This window comes from Simochromis diagramma, unplaced genomic scaffold, assembly GCF_900408965.1.
Source record: "Simochromis diagramma unplaced genomic scaffold, fSimDia1.1 OVJJ01000293.1, whole genome shotgun sequence".
Taxonomy (NCBI): domain Eukaryota; kingdom Metazoa; phylum Chordata; class Actinopteri; order Cichliformes; family Cichlidae; genus Simochromis; species Simochromis diagramma.
In genome coordinates, this window is record NW_024386801.1 from 24,461,478 (window position 1) to 24,482,628 (window position 21,151).

At 38.4% G+C, this 21,151-nt stretch overlaps 1 protein-coding gene across 5 annotated transcripts in view; it reads left to right on the forward strand.

Moving 5' to 3' along the window:
• Window positions 1-21,151, forward strand: part of ptprz1a (protein tyrosine phosphatase receptor type Z1a) — a 95,238-nt gene that overhangs the window by 62,864 nt on the left and 11,223 nt on the right. For 4 of the 5 annotated variants that reach the window (XR_005695090.1, XM_040026717.1, XM_040026719.1 and 1 more), the window contains 10 exons: window positions 2,568-2,706; window positions 8,880-8,962; window positions 11,505-11,590; window positions 12,314-12,334; window positions 13,345-13,441; window positions 16,586-16,668; window positions 18,184-18,318; window positions 18,577-18,711; window positions 19,101-19,276; window positions 19,365-19,500. Coding sequence is in view for 4 of the 5 variants with exons in the window: in XM_040026717.1 (XP_039882651.1) it covers window positions 2,568-2,706; window positions 8,880-8,962; window positions 11,505-11,590; window positions 12,314-12,334; window positions 13,345-13,441; window positions 16,586-16,668; window positions 18,184-18,318; window positions 18,577-18,711; window positions 19,101-19,276; window positions 19,365-19,500 (1,091 nt within the window). In the remaining variant the exon portion in view is untranslated. The remainder of the gene's footprint in view (window positions 1-2,567; window positions 2,707-8,879; window positions 8,963-11,504; window positions 11,591-12,313; window positions 12,335-13,344; window positions 13,442-16,585; window positions 16,669-18,183; window positions 18,319-18,576; window positions 18,712-19,100; window positions 19,277-19,364; window positions 19,501-21,151) is intronic. The other variant, XM_040026718.1, reaches the window with a different exon arrangement.

The window sequence follows — 21,151 nt, forward strand, 5'->3', positions numbered from 1 at the left end:
GCAAGCGCTTTGGCAACAGTGAGAAGGAAAAACTCCCTTTTAACAGGAAGAAACCTCCCGCAGAGCCAGGCTCAGGGAGGGGCAGCCATCTGCTGCGACCAGTTGAGGTAAGGGGAGCTGCTGAGTGACCTCAGGTTCAGCCATTATAGGTTATGTACTTTGAGGAATCAGTGATGGACTTTTCATTAAAGGCTTTTGTGCCTCCCTGTGTTTCAAATGGTTTGGCAGGTGTTTTTATCGTGATGAATTTTGTATTTGTACAGCACATTAGTCAATTTTGAATGAGGGAGAGCATTGTGTTTTGAGATATAAATGTGTTTTTTTATTCTAAAATAGATATTAGAGGTATGAGAATGTCCGACGTTGTTTCATAAACACTTTGAGTAAGCCAAGAAGAGCTCAGTTACATTTCATTTGCTTCTTTTTTTTCTTGTAAGTCTTCAAATTATTAATTATTCTTCACGTTTTTGGGGTCACCATTAAATTTGTATGTGTTACCTGCCAAGATGATGAAGTACAAAGGGATAGTACTATAAGTTCTAATTATTTTTGATAATAATTTATTTTGCAACAAGTTTGGAAGTTGGTCCACAACTTGTGTTTAATTAATCAGATGTGAAATTTCCATTTGAATCATGTTTCAGTTGAGTGAAATGTTATTTAGGTCTTCCACAGCGTACATTTCTATCCACTTTTACAGGAAAGGTGCACTGTGGGTATTTTTCATATATCATTAAGAATAATTAGTGAAAGCTCACAAAAATAATACCTAACACCTGGAAACAGAAGAGCACAGTGCAAAGAAATCTGTGTAACCTACGATGCTGTATTACCATTTTGCTACGTGCTCTAATGCAGCGGTCCCCGTCCCCTGGGCCACGGACCGGTACTGGTCCATGAGTCGTTTGGTACCGGGCCACGAGGGTTGAGGCTTGGGTGGGAAATTTATGCTTTTCAGGGTTTTCATTGGTCTTTATCCTTATTTTCTTTATCGTTTTTATCGTTAACTTGGTTTTCCTGGGTCTTTTCCCGTGTGTTATGACTAATTCTCTTTTTTTTTGGTACTGGTTTTGTTTTGTTGTATTTATCCGCGGCACCTTAAAGGCCGGTCCGTGAGAATATTGTCACACGTAAACTGGTCCATGGTGCAAAAATGGTTGGGGACCGCTGCTCTAATATATAAATAAATAAATTACTCACGTATTCACTTAAGTAATTTAAGTACAATGAAAAAAGTCAATACAACCCCACAAGAGAAAGGAAAGCTTGTTTTATTATTCTTGGAGGCCTCATATTGAAGTTTTGCAAATGTGACATCAGAAAACCCTTTTGATGCTGATTTTTAATTCTTTCTTTTACATTGAACTATCTATGGTTGTTTTCCTATTTTCTTTCCTCTACTTTTAAATGTTCCATGCTTATATGCTCAAAGTTTCAAATATACTTCAGGTAAAGTTGTTCAATTGAACCAAGTGGGAGAGTAAGTATAGTTTGTTGACAAGACCTGATTGATAAAATTATGATTTGCTTGACTAAATATGTCTAAATCTGTGGGCTGTAATATATTTTGAAAATGAAAGAGCAGTTAGCAAGCAAGCAGAGGACGTTATTTTTGGATTGGCAGTCGATAGTGTTACATTTGTGGTCCTATGCTTTATCAGTGTATTCTATAAATACAATAATCTGTGTAAAGATATACAGATTTGCTAAAAATGCAGTAAAGTCTGAAGGCAGGTTATAGACTTAAATTTTAACAGGTTTACAAAAAACCCAAGGCAAAAATGGTCTGTATTTGTATAGCGCTTTACTAGTCCCTAAGGACCCCAAAGCGCTTTACACAACCAGTCATTCACCCATTCACACACTGGTGATGGCAAGCTACAGTGTAGCCACAGCTGCCCTGGAGCGCACTGACAGAGGCGAGGCTGCCGGACACTGGCGCCACCGGCAAGGGCAACAATGCTCTATTTAAGGTTTCACAACATAAATTTACTATAAATTCACTAATCAGTGTACGACCATCTTTTATATATATTTTATGGATAGGAGGTCAGAAATATGGTGGCTTTAGAGACTACACTTTGGATTCTACATGCGAACAATATTTTTATACTTTCTTTTGCATTATTTCCATTGATTCTAGATTGATTTTGACCCTGTGGTTACATTTCAGGCAAAATAAGCAAACATTTAAATGCATTTGCTGACTGTCACAAAAAACCAAAAACAAAGGAAAAGCTGGTTAAATAGTGAAAAACATGTTTGAAATAGCCATATTCTACCTTTTGTTTCACCTAATACTTACAATTTAAATGTATAAAAATACCATGACTATAATGACTTTTTTGTAATTAAAAGTTAACTATATCCAGTTTAAACTGACACGTTTAAAATATGACCCTGACTGGGTTTGTATGCCACTGGCATATAGTGTTTGTGGCTCTGTTGACCAATTTTATTATACTTCTTGAGCCTTCATCTAAAAAGTAGGTGGGTTTTGACTTTTATTTCTGCTCTCCAGCAGCGTTTTTTTAGCTGTCAACTCTTTTGGTGTTATTTCTCTACAGATGCTAGTAACAGCAGCCACGAGTCGAGAGTTGGTTCAATCAGGGAACAAGAGAGAAAGGCTGTGGTTCCTTTGGCTGTCATCTCCACCCTCACCGTCCTCGGCCTGATTGCTCTCATCTGTGTTCTCGTCTACTGGCGGTAGGTACTGCCGGTAAATCTGCATATAATGGAAAACAGTTTATGCATGCAGGATACATAGTACAATTTTATAATCCCCCATCTATTTAAAATTTACACTTTATGTAGTGAGATTCTTTTAACACATTTACACAGGTGGTTTAGTCCAAAGGTAAGTGAGAGTTGTGAACAATATGGTTAAAACAAAGGCTTTTTTCTGCAGCCTGTTGTGCATTTACCATGAACATGGTGATGTGCAATAGAAGACCACTTCCCACCCAAATTGTGCTCCATGTGAGAATGATCCAGACAACTTGTTATCCATAGGAGGGTCATCCATCATGGGTAATAATATCATGCAATTATTCTTGTACGTATGGTACAAGATTAACATCAGGAAGAGACGTGACATTGGAATATCATTTGAAATCATTGAAAAGTTCATTTTTCCTTTTCCTGTACCAGTTTTATGTCAAAAGTGCATTTTTGTTTACTGAAAATACTGAAAAACGCTAACACATTTAGCATCCGACTTATTGTCTAATCCAAATCCTCCTCCAATAATTTCATAATTTTTGTCACGTTTTCTCCTAGTATCTATTAAAAACACATATGCATAATCCCCATCTCCACTGCCCGCCTTCTAACCCAACTACACGTCACATATATCTTCTGATGATCAACATCAACCAGAAGATTTTCACATTTTTCTGGGAAACCTAATCTCTTCAAACATGGGCTCAATCTTGATCATGCATCGTATTGTGTGTTTTTATTTGTGTTTTGTTGAGCAAATACACACACTTCACAAATAATACCTTCTGTTCATGCTGAATGAAGCCTTTCATCTGTTACTGCAGCTCTCTGTTGATTCACTTTGGATAACCTTCAGAGATGCCATTTTTCTTTATTTATGGAGACATATGAAATGCTCAATATGAAGCAAACTGAATGTTCTTTAAGGATAGTCGTAGTTTTTTGTTTGCATGCTTTGTTTTCTCCTCGTCACAAACCCCAAACTTTTTTTTTGTCTTGTTTTGACAACAAATCTTGAAAATCTTTCTGACCGTGAAATACCCAGCTCCAGAAATCCAATCAAAGACACGCTGTCAAATGCAGTGTAAACATTTTTAGTTATTTTTCACAGAGTACATTTGTCAGCTGCCATGTTGAAGATAAACATATTGCTCTTGTTTGGCAATCAGCTTGTTGTTGTATCCCTAAGACTGAGCAGTGCTAAACTGGTAATAATCTGTAGAGCAGGAGGATTAATCCTTAATAAAGGATGTGCTTTGGCTGCAGTGCTCTGAGCATCACTCAGAGGAGAGCGTCCTGGGAGGGCTGCAGGATCGAAAAGGACATCTGACTGATTATGTCGGATAGAAGGAATCGTATCAGCTTCTTGTAGGGCGAGCAGCAGGAGGTCAGACTGCACTAATCCTCCTGTTGTTGTGTCCTCCTTCACTAACTCACAACACGGTGCTCATTTGGCCACTGCTGCTGTGCATTTGAGATGAAGCAGGGTGAGAGGATTTCGATTGACTACAAAGTTGCAGCAAGGTGAGAGTTGTGCAGCAAATCAGGATATAGCTAAACAGTCTTTAAAGGTTTGGATATGCGCAATATTAATATTTATCCTACATCCTGAGTATCTCACAGGATGTGGATGGTAGCTGTTTTCAGTTCAGAGTGTGTGACTGTGTGTTAATGTGGTTGTTACTAAGCTGCAGCTCAGTTACTTAATTTAATCTGAGCTTCTCACAAGTTACTATAATCAATATCAGTATATAATCAATATAATTGCATTAAGTAGTTTCTATGGTGTTATATGTATGTCAAAAGTCATGCGGGAGAAAAAAATTATTTAATTGCACGAGTACTAATTGCTACTCGCGCAATTAAATTCATGTAAATTCAATAATGCCCACATACAACTCAGAAGCCATGCGTTGAAATAAGCAATCAGGTATGCAAGACTGCGTTTGCGTGCGCTTCACGGTCTTACGGTTAGCTCTGTGCTCGAAGCTGAATCCTAATTGCTCCAAACAACTGACTAATTGGAGGGCGGAGCCAAAGGAAAAGTAGCCCTAATATTAAATCCTAGTGTAGTAGTGGAAATTACATTACTGCTAAAGAAATCGTTAAAACTAGAGTACTCAAAGAGAAGTTCTGAAGTCTCTGAACTCCTGTTTACATTATCACACACCTTTTAAGATAAAAAAAAAAATCATAATGAGTTTCTAAGAAAAGGAAAAATAGTTTTTATTCTTTCATTCTTAATTAAATACATTTTCCAAAATGTGAACAAATAAGGTGTGCTGTCTTTTTACAACACAACACGACAGTAGTAAGTAGCTCATTTTCTGATCTGAATTAGTGGCCGATAAAACAGTTAAGGTTTTTACTATGATTTTGTGTAGCAACCTAAAGGGTCAAACTACACACCATCCTTGTAGCTGCTGTTTGCTATGTGGGCTAAGTTTTCATACTTTGCGGTCATGTCAGTCCACTACGTAAGAACGAGTTTTACCATGTACCATGTTGTAGATCCTTAAATCTGGTGTCTTGCCCTGGACTTGCAGACCAAAGGGAAAAAGCTATGCATCTGTATGTTTGCACTGCTAAAATATTTGTACAAAATACTTGTACAATTGTCTTTTTTTAAATTATTTTAGTTTGATAAGTTTATATATTTATTAGTTGATATATTTATATACATAGTTTATAATTGTGTTCATAATAAAAGCAAGAAAAATATTAAAAACTAATTCTACTAGGTGGTTAGATTTGTGGTTATTAGTAAAATTATTATGATTTATAATATTAAATATTAATATCATTAGAATGAAACTTTTTGCAGTTGTGGAAGAAGTATCTATCCCAAATCCTATACTTAGATAAAAGTAGTCATACTACATTCTGTGAAAATAAACTTTTAATGAAGTGCAAATGTTCTGCATTAAAATATGTCAATCTCTATATAATTGCTTGTTTGTTTTTAACCTGTACTGTCAGGCAGGTTTAGCGACAGAATCATGGCCTGAATGCTTTGTTGTGCCAAACACATTTGCTTTTTCCAGGACGAGCGCTGTAGACTCTGGGGTTAATCGTTTTGTTTTTATAAATTGTGTTATTATCTGTGTGGGTATTATGCCAGAGTGGACAGTGGGTGAAGGCCAGGTTGCCGAAAGGCAAGAGGAGAAGGCGGAGGAACTGAAGAAGAAAAGGGACAGAAAGAAAGAGGGGTGGGGGATAATCAACGACCAGTTGGGAGGAGCAGGGAGAGGAACCACCCCCAACCCACCCTCAATAACGCCAGACATGCGTGTGTGCACCGCAAGAAAACTGTTGATTAATTTAACTATGCATTTTTATATTTTTGTCTTCTAGGTGCTGTATGGGGTTTGGGGTTTTTTTGTTTGTTTTTTCTTCTCTTACAGGTGCAGCATTTGGCATCACATTTCTATTTGCACTCTATACTTTTATTATGTTTTTCCTGTTTTCGCCCCCTTCCATTTTTTTTTTCTTCTGCTGCCTGTCAACTTAGACAAGGTCATAATATACTATATACTATATTACATATAATCTAATAAATAAAATAACACTAATAGAAAATGATAAATAAACAGATGAAAGAAACACATGAAGAAGAGGAGCCTATAGAGAATTTAGAGAGCTCGTCTTAGAAAAGCAAAATGTGTTTGGCACATTTTTGGATTCAGATCATAATGCTAATTGCAAAACCTGCCAGACAGGACTGAATTTTTAAAAAAAAAGGTAAATGGACTGGTTTTTATATAGCACTTCTGTACATAAACACTCAAAGAGACTAGGGGTTGTTGTATCCCCTCGGATTGCTGCCAGTGCATTTAGGCTTCCGCCGCTTAATGAGGACAGGATTTGTTCCCAGGTCATTTGGGTCGGGGAGCAGGTACTGACTGTTGTTTGGCATAAAAGTCCAAGCAACAGTTTAGCCTTCTTGGAGTCCCTGAATGGGGTGCTCAAGCTGCTACACCTCATTACTCTGTTGTCCTACTGGGAGACTTTAACCCTGATATAAGCAATGATAGTAAAACCTGGAGGAGTGTGACTGGCATGCACAGCCTTCCTCATCTGAAACACAGTGGTATTTTGTTATTGCAAATCACAATTTGTCCATAATGAACACCATGTTTGAACATAATCTGCAAAGGGTGGACCAAAATCATAGTATACATATATGGAGGAGGCATATGAAACTAATCCTTTTAGCTGCAATGCTGCCTAATGTAGTATACAAAGTATTGTAGATCAATTAAATTTGTTGCTTTGGAATGTGTGAATAACCATGCAACTGCCCAATGCTGGGAACTATTGGAAGTCTACGTCAACCACTTGACTACCCTGAATTATGAACCCTCACTGATGCGACTGAGACCACTCAAGGACTCTGGCTGGCATTAAAAGCGAAATCATTTAAGGGATACGGGTCCTATACTCCTTTCTGCTTATAGCTCCTGTTGACCTAAACTGTGTCATTTAAAAGAAAAAGAGAAATCTTTAATCTCGTAAAGATTCCATTTATCTGGATGCAGTGTTTTCAGTAGGAGAAATACTTTATCCGAGTGAATTAACAATCATGAAGATGATTTTGTGGCTTATTGTTGCAGTGGTACTAGTTTCAGTCATTGTGCATCTGTACTGTTAGGCAAACACTAGCAGTCATCTGAGACTAAAGATTTCCTTACCTTGAGTAAGTTGTAGAACAACTATCTTAAGAAAAAAAACCTAAACTGAAGAATTAATATAGAAGTAGAATGAAGTAGAATGAATAAAGTAGAAATTATTCTGTTTGGTTTGGAAACTTGATGCAGGGCTAATCAGACTAGATTAGTGGACAGTGGGGGGCTGGCGTAAAAACCTCTGAGACCTGTTGGGAGATTGTTTTTGTTAGTCAAAGTAGTTTCTCAAAGTATTTGTCATTAATCTCCAGTGTTGGTCAAGTTACTTGAAAAAAGTAATCAGTAACTAATTACTGATTACTTCCCCCCAAAAGTAAACCCGTTACTTTACTGATTACTTATTTTCAAAAGTAATTAGTTACTTAGTTAATTTTTAAAAACACGATTTGCAACCTGAAGAGGTGATAAAGCGATAGATCTTCAGCCCAATTCTACTTTTTCTGCATAATCCATCATACAAAATGTAATCAAATGGAAAAGTCTATTTTTAAAACTTGTTTTAATCTTTTAACTTTATGCATCAAGCAAACATTAAATTATATACAAAATTCTCAGATTGGAAGAAATTTGTTTAACATTTAAACCTATTTTCTGCACATTCCAGCACATAAAATAAAATATTATTTTGTGTTTACACTCACTCTTTCAAATAGATGCATGTAAAACACAGCAGAAAATAAATAAAGTCAAAGACTCAGCGGTCCTGTTGCTCTATTTTCACCTGTAAAGCAGGAGTGGGGCAGGCGGAGGTTTGCCCTGGTGCAGGTCAGAGGAAGGATCTGGGAGTTTCACATTCCCATGGCAGCATACTCGGTGCTTGCTTGGAAGTTTAGGGGTTTTTTTCGCTGTAAAAAGAAGTTTTCTTCCCACGCAGTGAACAGCGGACGCTAATGTTTTTGTCACTTTTTACGGAATCAAACTCAAAGTAAGGTCAGTACTTCCACGCTTTAAACGCTGCAGGGTCATACTCTCTCCTGCACTCGATATATTATCCATTGTTGATCTGCACACAGCTGTTGCCACGACCGTCGCACTTGCTTACGTCATTGTCATGAGACACTCGCAAAAAAATCTCGGTTTTATTAACGCAGTAACGCAGCGTGCTTATGGGAAAGTAACCGTAATCTAATTACCTTTTTTGCAATAGTAATCCCTTACTTTACTCGTTACTTGAAAAAAGTAATCGGATTACGCGTTACTGCCCATCTCTGTTAATCTCAGAGATCAGCTCTGATTCAGTTTTTTTTTCCCCATCTGTGAAAATCCCTGATGCCCATGTCTGGCCGAGACAGTACAGAGGTGCTGTCATCTGTTTACAAACCTATTAACATCTTATTTACTGGTGTTATGGGGAGATTATTTTGTATTTTCTAAAATCTGGGCTAATGCTAAATTACATGAAAGCAAAAAGCATTTCCTGCCTATCAGTGCAATGTTGATTGTTGTCTAAAGGAAGTGTTTGTTTTTCTGCAGGTTGTGTTTCCAGTCGGCTCACTTTTACATCCATGACAGCTGCTCAACCAGAGTCATCACAGCACCAGACACTGCTATATCTGGTAACATGCACACATCGTTTTGTGTGTATCTGTGTGACATATTACATTGACATGAAGTTAAAACCCAAAATTAACATCTTAACAACGTAACATAAGCCATTTGAGGACTTACATACTAGAAAAATTGCCTTCATTTCAAAAACAATATTATACTCTCAATTTCTCTTAAATATCCTTTCCAGAAATTTAACAAACACCCCAAGTTGTCAATAAATCTCTTCACTTTGCATGAAAAACAGGTCCTTAATTTCAAAAAATGTTTTGTTTCTAAATTTTCCAGCCGACAGTGTAAAGATGCTAATTTACCAAAATGTCATTAGTTTATGGAGCTGTCCTCATTTTGCTGTAAAGTTCTCACTTGTCTAAAATATTGTTTGTTCTCAAAAAGTAATATTTTCACAAATGTAACAACTTCATGCATTACATTCATCCATCCATTTTTTTCCACTTATCTGGAGCCTAAGCAAAGAAGCCCAGACCTCCCTCTCCCTAGCCACCTCCTCCAGCTCCCTGGGGGAACACCAAGGCACTCCCAGGCCAGCTGAGAGCTATGATCTCTCCAGTGTTTCCTGGGACATGCCTGGAACACCTCCCATGCCATGCCCATGCCCCCTCAACTGCCTCTACTCTGGGCCCTTTCCCAGATGGCTGAACGCTATCTTAGAGAGAAGCCAGCAACCCTTAGAGAAAGCACATTTCCGTTTCTTGTATCCGCAGTCCCATTCTTCGGTCACTACCCAAAGCTCATTCCCACTGCTTCACACTTGTCTGCAAACCACACTCCAGTGCGACCTGAAGGCCACCACCTGATGAAGCCAACAGAACCATATCATCTGTGAAAAGCAGAGACGAGATTCTGACACCACCCAAGCGGAAGCCTTCCGACACTTCGGCTTCCGAAATTCTGTCCATAAAAATTAAGAACTGAATCACAAAGGGCAACTCGCACTGGGAACGAGTCAGAAGGATCGAATAGCTCATAGCAACAGGCCACACACCCCACACTTCCAAAGCACCACCCACAGAATACTCAGAGGGACACGGTCAAATGCCTTCTCCAAATCCACAAAACACATGTAGACGGGTTGAATAAACTCCCATGCACCCTCAGGTATCCTTGCTAGGGTAAAGAGCTGGTCCAGTGTTCTACGACCAAGTCAAAAACCGCATTGTTCCTGCTGGATCCAAGGTTCGGCTAATGGATGGACTCACACACTGTGTTAGGTTTCTTGTGCACCACAGAGGTGACATTCTATGTCCCATTCGCTAGTTTTGGTAGCCAGGGATCAGTCCACCAAGGTCTCCACCCTTGGCCACCACCCAGCACACATTGCATGCGACCCCTATGGCCCGTCTTCAGGCTGTGCCCTGCCGGCCCCCATGGGCAAAGACCAGACACCACCAGGCACTTGCCTTCGTTCACCCTCCCCAGGATTGGTTCCAGGGCGGGGCCCAGTATATCTATACTGGGGCTCCGGGATGATGGACTGTTCCCTAGGTTTCTGTGAATAGGTGTCTTTTGAATCGCTCTTTGCCTGGTCCTTCATCCAGGACCAGTTTGCCATGGGAGACCCTACCAGAGCACAAAAGCCCTCCGACAACATAGCCCCTGGCATTCCTGGGACACACAAACCCCTCAACAGATTCACGGAGGGGTTATGCATTATATTCAAATATTTAAATACATTATCAATAACCTTGTTGTTGTTGTTTTTTTCTAGATTTAGTTAAAAAATACTCGTCTCTTTTTTCCTGAGACTTGGTGTTTACTCCGTGATCTTAAGTTTGCACAAAGAGGGAAACTTTAACTTGTGTTTTAAACTTCCGAATTTAAAGCCAAATGTCATTGTATTTTATTACATGTACAATGTGCAGGATCTAACCCAACAGTTTTCACCATTTTTCATTTAAAGGTTCCAACATGCATGTTGCCTTTTCCAACATTCACAGGGCTCTGTTCCATGAATTCATCCTCCATAGTCATAATGTCAATGCGTGTGTGTATGAGGAAGAACCTGTACTGTGACCTTCACTGTGGTGGTCAGTAGGCCATCAAGCCCTGAAACACAACTAATTTTAGTGCCATTGCTGAGAGTGCACCCAGTATTCACTGCCTAAAATAGGTGTGCCAAGCTTGTAGTGACATACTCATAAATACTTAAGGGAGTAATTACTGCCAAAGGTGCTTCAACAAGGTATTGACCAAAGGCTATATTCATAGCCGGATTTATTATGTTCACATTCACATTGTTTTCATCATTTATTTTTAATAAATTTACAAGAATTTGAAATTATGTTGAATTTTGAGTTTAAAATGAATTTAATAGGTTTTGTATAAAAGCTGTAGTGCATACTTTCTGGATGCACTGCATACCTGTTTATTTAGTTAAATGTGTTATTATCACAACCAAGAAGTCCAGAAACTTTTTTTTTTGTATTACATAATGGACAAAAAATTGTTATTTGGAACATTTGTTAGTTTTTTGTTTTGTTTTGTCTTTTGTCATTGTTGTTTTAGTTTTGTGGGGGTTTTGTTTCCTAGGTGAGCACAGGGCTTTTCCAGTGAAGGACTTTGTCAAGCATGTTGCTGAACTTCACCACACTCAAAGCTTCAAACGAGAGTTTGAGGTATGACAAAGATTCAATTATATAATACAATTTTACAGTGGTGCAGTAGTTATAGCACAGAAAGACCGCTTTCATAGGGTGGATTCAAACCCAGGACCTTGTTGTTGAGCTCAGTTTGGATTTGATTGAAGATTGATGGAATTTTAAAAGTTTTATGTTTGAGTAGTTGTGTGAGTGGTGTTAAGCTGGTTTTATGGTCCTCTCAAATGTATCCATCCATGTACACTACTGGGGACAGAGGGGGAAAGGGCTTTTTCACTGTACTCAGTGGCTAACTGACTGACCAACAACAATGCAAGCAAGAGTGGCCCACAGACCAGTTTTACTCTCTACTCACTACAGATCACAATGTCGTCTATAAACATCATCAGAATCCTGCCTAACCTCATCTGTCAACTTGTCCATTGGGAATGAATAAATAAATGAATACAGAAAACATTTGGGCAACCGTCATACTGACAGTTCGTGAAGTTGCTTTGAGGCACATCCTATTGTGCAACATCAAAAGTGTGATATGGGTTAACCCTAACAAATCAAAATGCTGATGGGAAAATATTTACAAACAGTTTGATGTGATTTCTCCTTCATGTTTGCAGGAGTTGTACTGTGACATAAAGCTATGTGGATCTGTAATTTGTAATTGTAATTTGCCCTTTTGCACTTCTTTGGTTTTTGTTACGGAATTGTCCTGCTTGTCTGCTGCTGATTCGCCCTCAACCTTAGAAACTGAAGCCCAGTTACGAGGTAAGCCCCTGTCATTTATTCATGTTGTTGTGTACCACCAGATGTGTATCTGTCTTGTATTGCACGCTGTTTCCTTGTCATAGTATCAGTAAAGCACGTTTACTCTGTGGCAGCAGTAGAGGAAGGCATGACTGCATTATGTGAGCCGCAGGGTTATTACAAAGAGTAAAATGTGTGCATAAAGGTCGTTTCTAGTTTCAAGAAAGCCAACCAAAATCTGTTGGAAATCTGTTAAAATCTCAAAATCTTTTCTTTTAACCATGAACTGTTTTGGAAAACTAGTTGTATGAAGTTTTAAAATACATACACTATATTGGCAAAAGTATCCACTCGTCTGCCCTCACACGCATATGAGTGACATCCCATTATTAATCTGTAGAGTTTAATATGATATTGGCCCACCTTTTTGCAGCTAAAAAAGCTGCAGGTCTTTTTGGTAAGGCTTCCTACAAGGTTTAGCAGTGTGTTTATAGTCATTTTTGACCATGCTTCCAGAAGCACATTTGTGAGGTCAAACACTGATGTTGGATGAGAAGACTCTGCTCTAATTCATCCCAAAGGTATTCTGTCTAGTTGAGGTCAGGACTATCACAGTACCACGCTGAAATTCACTGAGCTCCTGAGCGTGACCCATTCTTTCACAAATTTTTGTAGAAGCAGTCTGTATGCCTAGATGCTTTATTTTGTACACCTGTTGCCTTGGAAGTGATTGCAACACCTGAATTTAATGTTTGGATGGGTGAATGAATACTTTTGGCAGTAAAGTGTATCTTAAGAGGGAATCTGATGCAATGTTTATCCTTGATGGTCTGATCCGCAGCTATTGCAACAGGCGTGTGGTAAGTGGTTTTGAGTCGAAAGGCGCTTTCTATCACAAGTTTATTTTACATTGTATGGAATGTAAATTGAAATCTGCCAGTGTGCAACTGTACTCACTTATGATACATTTACCGAGACTTTAAGTTATCTTTGAAGACCCTAAGCTTTGCTCTGTGTGTGCATGTTTCTAGGAGGCACATATGTGCACTGTGGACATAGTGATGTCTACTGACAATGCAAATCATCCAGACAGCAAGACTGAAAACAGACACAGCAACAATTCGGCCTGTAAGTACAGGTTCAGACAGTGTGATGTGCTTCATGTTCAAGATTCAGAACAGTTTCAGATTTCTAACTTTTACTAAAGGACTTATTTTCATCTCTTAATCACAAATAAGATGGATAAAAGGCATAACATAGTTATGATAATGTTAGGTATTTTAGGATATTAATTGTTAAGATTTTGCTGAGTCTGTGTGCTCTGCTAGTGTTGATCAGATGCAAATTAATGTTTCTGTTGAGTTGAGGTTTTAAAATATTGTTTTTCAGCCGAAGTTCTTTTCATTAACAGGTACACATAAATACATGGTAAGGTATGTGTGGCCACAATACTCAACAGAGCACCACATATAGATTCTTCCATCACTGAAACTAGTCCCACAGTGCTACTGTTTATGACACACTAAACAAAACTATAAGGATTAGTAGTCACAAAATGCAGTTTTTAATTGATAGTTTCATTTATTAGAGAAAAAATCTACTTAACCTACCTGGCTCTGTGTGAAAAAAGTAGTTGTCCCTTCTTGTTAAATCTTGACTTAACTATGATCAACACGTATTTTTATAAAACTGAGTTTAACTTCAATAGCCATGCCTAGGCCTGATTACTACCAGACATGTTGAATCAAGAAATAGCTTAAGTAGTAAAAACATTGTTTCCTTCATTCCCCTACTTACCTCCTAAAAATCAAGTGGATACTATTTTGGAAATAGATCCTTTTGGCAAAAGGCGAATCTCTGTCATGTGCAAACTGATATAGAGCTTAAGGCCTATTACTTGAGAAAAAACTAAAAATAATTGGGTAAAAGACATTGGGGTGGATTTATCTGATGATGAGTGGAGATCTTGCTTGAATCGTATACATACCTCCTCCCTTTGCATTCGCCATGGTTTAATTCAGTTTAAAATTCTTCATCGTCTTCATTATACAAGAGAGAGGCTTTCAAAGTTTTTCCCAGAAGCCAATCCTGCCTGTCCCAGGTGTGGACATAGTCCAGCAAATGAGGGTCACATGATGTGGTCTTGTCCTAACCTGGACAAATACTGGGGAAATATATTCAAAGTATTATCTCACATCAGTGCGCAAAATTTAGTGCTTGATTTCCGCATTGGCATTTTTGGAGTTATGCCACCTCAATACGAAATTAGTACATCTCAGGAAAATGCCATAGCATTTGCTACATTGCTTGCCCGTAGACTCATTCTATTCCACTGGAAGTCTGATAAGGCTCCTTCATATATACAATGGTTAAAGGAGGTGCTTTTCTTTTTACCACTGGAAAAACTTAGACACAGAGTTCTCTCATCACAACAAAAATTATCTGCGACTTGGAACCCATTTATTGACTATATAAAAACGTATTTTCCAGATGTGTGACGTACATTTTCTGTTTGTTTTGTTTCTCTTTACATGAACCTCGGGTGGGGAGGGAGGGGGGTTCTTTTTTTTTCTTTTTTTAACTGTGCTTTACTTTTTTTATGTATAATCGCAACGTTTTCATTTTGTATTGTGACCATGATTTGTGTAAAGCGATTAAATTTAAAAAGTCAAAAAAAAAAAAAGAAAGCTAGAGTGCAGGCTCAAACTGGAAGTTTGTAGTGTCCAATTTCTATTCTATCATTCCAGTTTTTTTTCCTTTTTAAGTTGAATATGTAGGCGAAGTATTTCATACGCAGTATTGCAGTTTTTTATGCAGCCAAAACATCCATCCATCCATCCATCTTCATCCGCTTTATCCGAGGCCGGGTCGCGGGGGCAGCAGCCTAAGCGGAAAGGCCCAGACCTCCCTCTCCCCAGCCACCTCCTCCAGCTTATCCGGGGGAACACCAAGGCGTTCCCAGCCAAAACATCAAGATTTAATTTGGAACAATAAAAAATATAACTTCTTTATCCACCAAAAAAAAAAAGAATGAATACTGGTGCATTTGTTACACGTTTATATCCAGATGCTGGTCCGGAGATTTAATTCTTCTTCATTTGCTGCACTTTCAGCTGTGGCTGCTTGTTCATTCCTGAAGAGTCAAGACAGCAACTGGGTTTTCAGTTCAGAGCCACAGTAATTAGTTGATTAAGAAGCCTAAAATCAACCAATGAATTAATAAAAATCTTCTGTAGCCTTATCAACACACAGGACTAAGATAAAGCATTAAGCTACAAATTTTGGTTTTGTATATGTAAATGAGTAATCCATCCACATAAAAAGAAGAAAGAAATTAAATGCACTCAGCACTCAGAGTATAAAAACATGTATATAAAAGATGGGCACACACCATGACATCACTTTGTTCTGTGAACCTTTTTCTCACTGTTTTAAGCTTTGATTTGAGCATTTTTGTGATTGCTGTCTTTTTTATTTGGAGTCACAAGTGACCAAAATTGTTAAATAAATTTGAAATAACATGTCATTTCAAACTTTAATAAAAGGAAAAAAAAAAAGAAATAGCTTAAGTAGAACAGAGACAGAGTAAAAGGTTAAAAGATCCCAGAAAGCAACACATCATGCCATAATGTAAAGAAACAGTTGAGAAACAAAGTCAGTGACATGAATTAGTCCAGAAAGAGTTAAAGGCTTTGGGACTCCAGCACAGTGTCTGAAACATACCACCTCTGAATGGCTCAAAACCCTAACAAGTCAGATTTAGGCAGCAATTAGTTTTTCACATTGGATCAGGTAGATTTGGGTACATTTTTCCCTTAATAAATAAAATCATGATTTAAAAACTGCATTTGCTGTTTGGTAGGTTCTGTATTAAAATATGTTTACGTTTAAGTGTGACAGATGAGCAAAAAAATAAGAAACTTGGTAGGGAGGAAATAGTTTTTAACAGCACTATATGTTTATTTTTGTCAAAAGTAAAGTACAGTAGAGGATCTAGAGTAACTGGCCCATTTCAGGACTTTCCTCCAGGATTACACCCCAAAGAGTTCAGGACCAGAATGTAATTGATAGTCATAAATTCTACACTCTATCAGGCGATGCTGAAGGAGAATGTCTCGTCATGCCCTGAAGTGTTTTAAATTTCAAAATTATATTTAATATCCAATTTATATGGAAGATGTCAAATTTGCTTACATGTCTTTATCTAATGTAAAATGAATTCATCTAATTTGTTATCTTTACTGTCTGTGTGTGTCTGTCTTTGCCTGTCAGATGATGATACCCAGGTACACCTCTCACTATTGGCCAACAAAAAAGGAAAAGCAATGGATTACATTAACGCAAGCTACGTGGATGTAAGGAAAACATTTTAATAAGCTACATACAAACTGAGGCCTTCATCCTCACTCTGAAGCTCATTTCTGTTTATTCAGCCTCTCAAACAAATAGTCTGAGGGTATTTTTATTCCCAGAGCCACTCAACACTTCCCTCTAGTCTTCCAAAACCAAGTCAAGTCTCCCTGCTGCATATTTCTAAACCTATTCACGAGAGGGGACCTGCGAAGCTCTCTATTATGCTAGTAACGGCACCAATAAAACCTTATTTCCAACATCTTGTTGTTTTGTGAAAAGCAGAAGCGACACAAAAAGACCTCTCTGCAGTCATGGCCTCTCTGGAGAGCCGGCATACAGGTTAGAGTTGGTAAAAGCACATTGAGAATCTCTACAGCTCCTACTTTTGTCTGCTTTTGGTGCATTGACGACAACTTCATGCTGTCAGTCAACTGAAGGTTATCAAACTATTAAATGGAGTGATTGAACAGCGCTCTCTCCTGAGAACACGTGACAGTCTTTCGTAGGCTGGCCTTAACTAAACAAATCACCAGAATTCTGCCATCTTGACATTTTTGTTAAACACACACACACACACACACACATATATATACACACACATACACACACACATGTTTTGTTTGATTTGGCAATTTAGTCTCCAATTTGAGCACCTATACAGGAGCTTTCTTGGGCCCTTTCTCAGTAGTAAAAAAAAATCTAATAAATTTGAGTTGTGGGATTTAGATTGACTGTGAAGTGCATTTAAATGCTTCATTTTCAACAGGAGAACAAATAGGAAGCTCCAAGTGGACTTTGAGGAGAAAATATTTTTTGAGCACATTTTGTTTTTAAAAATCAACTACAACAAGAAAAACTTTATCATAAAAAAGCTACAAATTCTAGTGAAACAGGTTGAACTCGTATTAGACTGAAAACACCAGGAGTAAATGAAAATATGCTGGTATTCCTGAACTAGCATCTCTTGTAGACGTGTTTCTAATTTTAGAGATATTGCACAGATCCTAAATATTGATTTAATATGAGCTTTGAGATACCCTGATCAAAAATGACTCCTAAGGTTTCTGAAAGTGTTACTGAAGGCCAAGGCAAGTCATCTACATATTCGTCTCCATTTTAGAAGGAGGAAATTCAAAAGACATGCCTGAGTTTAACTACATGATGTGAATCATCTGGCTTCATGGATAGATAAAGTTGGCTATCATCTGCATAGAAGTGAAATTGTATGTTATTTATTCTAATAATATTGCCTATTATTTAAATGTATAATGTCAATAGAATTGGTCCTTGACAAAAAGAAGAAATAGCTATCAATGTGGTGTTTAAGCATTCAGAGCAAAAACTCTAATGAACAATCTTTTTATTATCTGCACTGTTTTTCACATTGCAATGTAAAAGTACATGAACACAACAAAGTCAGCAGAACAAATTTCCCATCTTGTACTTAGTACATCTTGCACATAGACCTGTGACATTCTGATTTGCCAAAGATCATGTCAGCACTTTGTGTTTCTCAGGGTTTTAAGAAGCCACGGTTGTACATTGCTGCTCAGGGGCCTGTGAGGTCGAGCATTGAGGACTTCTGGAGGATGATATGGGAGCAGAACATCTGCATCATCGTCTTGATCAGCAACCTGGTGGAGAAAGGATGCGTAAGTGTCTCGTCATAGTTTCTGAAATTACATTTATATTTTTGAGTTGAAATATATATGAACATAATCTGATGACACACACAGAGTGAACTTGTGTTCACTCATGTTGGTCAGTAAAGAAAGAAATGATTCTGTAGCTTTAAAAAATATATTTTTTACACTTTTACAGTGCTCTTTTATAAATATCGATCAACCAAAGAAGAATCTTTTCCATCACATTTCTTTTAGCATTATATGCATGTGTTTACTGTGTCTTAGAGAATATATGATCAGTACTGGCCACTAGAGGTGCAGGAGGAGTACGGCAGCTTTCTCGTGACTGTGAAGAGCACTAAAGTCCTCGCCTACTACACCCAGAGAACCTTCACCATCAGAAAAATCCAGGTAAAAAAGGTCAGCCTGTAGCAGTCACCCTTAAGTATCCTGTGTAATGACAGAATTTCAATTCATTTTCTGTTTTATAGCTCTAATTTGCAAAGATGATCACTTCAAGAGAAATAAAGACCCTAAAATATTAGAAAGGAGTTCCCTTAATGGGAACCAGTTGGGGTGAGGGGAAAGAGAAGAGAGTAGAGAGACTGCACTACATACAATATATTTAGATTTTCATGTTAATTGTAACTAGGCCAAGTAGGAGTGGCAAGAAATTATTTTAGGGTGGCAGTACCGCAGTAGATCCATCCATGGATGGCACAAGTTGGAATTTCACAACTCGAGTGATGTCAGTGAGTCACTGTTGGTATCTTCCTGTTACTGACTGCTTTGTTCTTGTCCACCTGCAGAGTTCTCAGAAGGGGCGGGCCAAGGAGGGGGCTAATGAGCGGACTGTGACACAGTATCATTACACCCAGTGGCCTGACACTGGCGTTCCAGACTTAGCTCTGCCGTTCCTCTGCTTCATCCGCAAGTCGTCCAGAGCCAGGACAGATGACATGGGGCCACTGATGGTTCACTGCAGGTGGGAACTGCCAGAAAGAGTTAAAAATCTCATTTTCATTGGCAGCTGAATATATATTCTTAACTCTAATATTCTCTTTGGCGCGCAGTGCTGGTGTTGGCCGGACGGGCACATTCATTGTCCTGGACAGCATGCTGACGCAGATCCAAAATGAGGGCTCCGTCAACATCATGGGCTTCCTTAAACACATTCAAACTCAGAGGAAATGCCTGGTGCAGACAGAGGTCACCCTCATTCCTGTCCATACACACCCACACCTATAGCCAGTCAACACACCATCCATTTACTACCATTAATAATAATACTAGCTAATAATAATGACTTCTTTGTGGATGGTAAATCCTGAGTCTCTACATGGCAAGTTCAGTGTCATTGATCCATGCACCCAGACTGGAACAACTGACATTAAATTGGAACCAAACACTGATGCAGCCCAGAAGATTAAAAAAATAAAAAACGAGAACCTCACTGGCAATACTTAGATTTTTCTTCAAGCAAACCCATGCCTTGGTATGCTGAATCATTAGCGGTGCCTTTCACTGGAACTAAGGGGTTGAGCCCAACTCCTTAAAAGTAACCCCATATCCACCAAACATTACACTTGACAGACTCATCCATCGGGCTGTCAGACGGAGAACCATGATAGAACCATGATTCATCACTTTTCACTGCATTACGCCGCTTAGATGCAGCTGCTCGGCGATGGAAACCCACCCCATGAAGCTCTTTATGCACTGTTCTTGAGCTAATCTGAAGGCACATGTGGTTTGAAGGTCTGTAGCCATTAACTGCTGAAGACGTTACACACTATCCACTTCAGCATCCGCTGACCCTGCTCTGTGGCTTTAGCGGTCTACTACTTCAAGGCTGAGTTGCTGTCATGCCCAGTCTCTTCCACTTTGTGAACTGTAGTAATGAGGACATTTCCCAACTGGACTTGTTGCACAGGTGGAATCCTGTCACGGTAGCATACTGAAATTCACTTCAGTGCCTCAGACTGACCCATTCTTTCACAAATTTTTGTAGAAGCAGTCTAACAGAGGTGTCTGATTTGATATCCTGGTGGCCACCTGAATTCAATGGTCTGGATGAGTGAATGATTACTTTTAGTAATGTAGTGTAGCAGTATGATATAGAGGGGTTACAGTCATTTTGATCACTGTTGTATACACCCTCTACATTCATTCCCATAATGAGTGTATATAAACCTCTGACAACAACTGTAGACCTTTCTTTCAACCATATTTTGATTCTGTGTAGAATTAATAAAATAAATTGAAATGATTGCTAGAGATCTTGTTAAATATAGCACTGAACAGAATATTGTTCTCACGAATACATTTTTAGTTTCTATCTATATTTTTCACTGGCAGGCAGAACTAGAATGCATTAACAACCTTTTTTTCACAAAAGTTCATCCTGATCCCGAAGTCCCAGAAATAATCAACTTTGAATTTTTGTGACTTGTTATTTTCCGACAGCCATCTTGGTTAATTCCATCTCCCATTTCTAAGGCCCACTAGGGTTATGATGGTTTGTCAGTTTCTATTTCATGGCTAAAACTGTATCAGGTATAAATTTAGGACAAATAAACAGAGAAATAGGGAAATAAATTATATTGCTCCTGCGACAACTTTGCCTCGCTGTTCTAAGCCCCTGCTATAAGATTAGCATGTGCACATGCTGAAGCCACACTGAAAATAAGTCTGTGATGTTTTTTGGCCTCAAAAAGGACAAAATCCAAAGCCTAGAGATAACCTAGATATAACACAAGGTGCTGCCCCCCACTCCCAAGAAAAGTTCAGCAACATAGAACAACAGAAGATGCCATCAGCAGTTTGTTTGCTTCAACAGGGAATAATGCCAAAACAACAA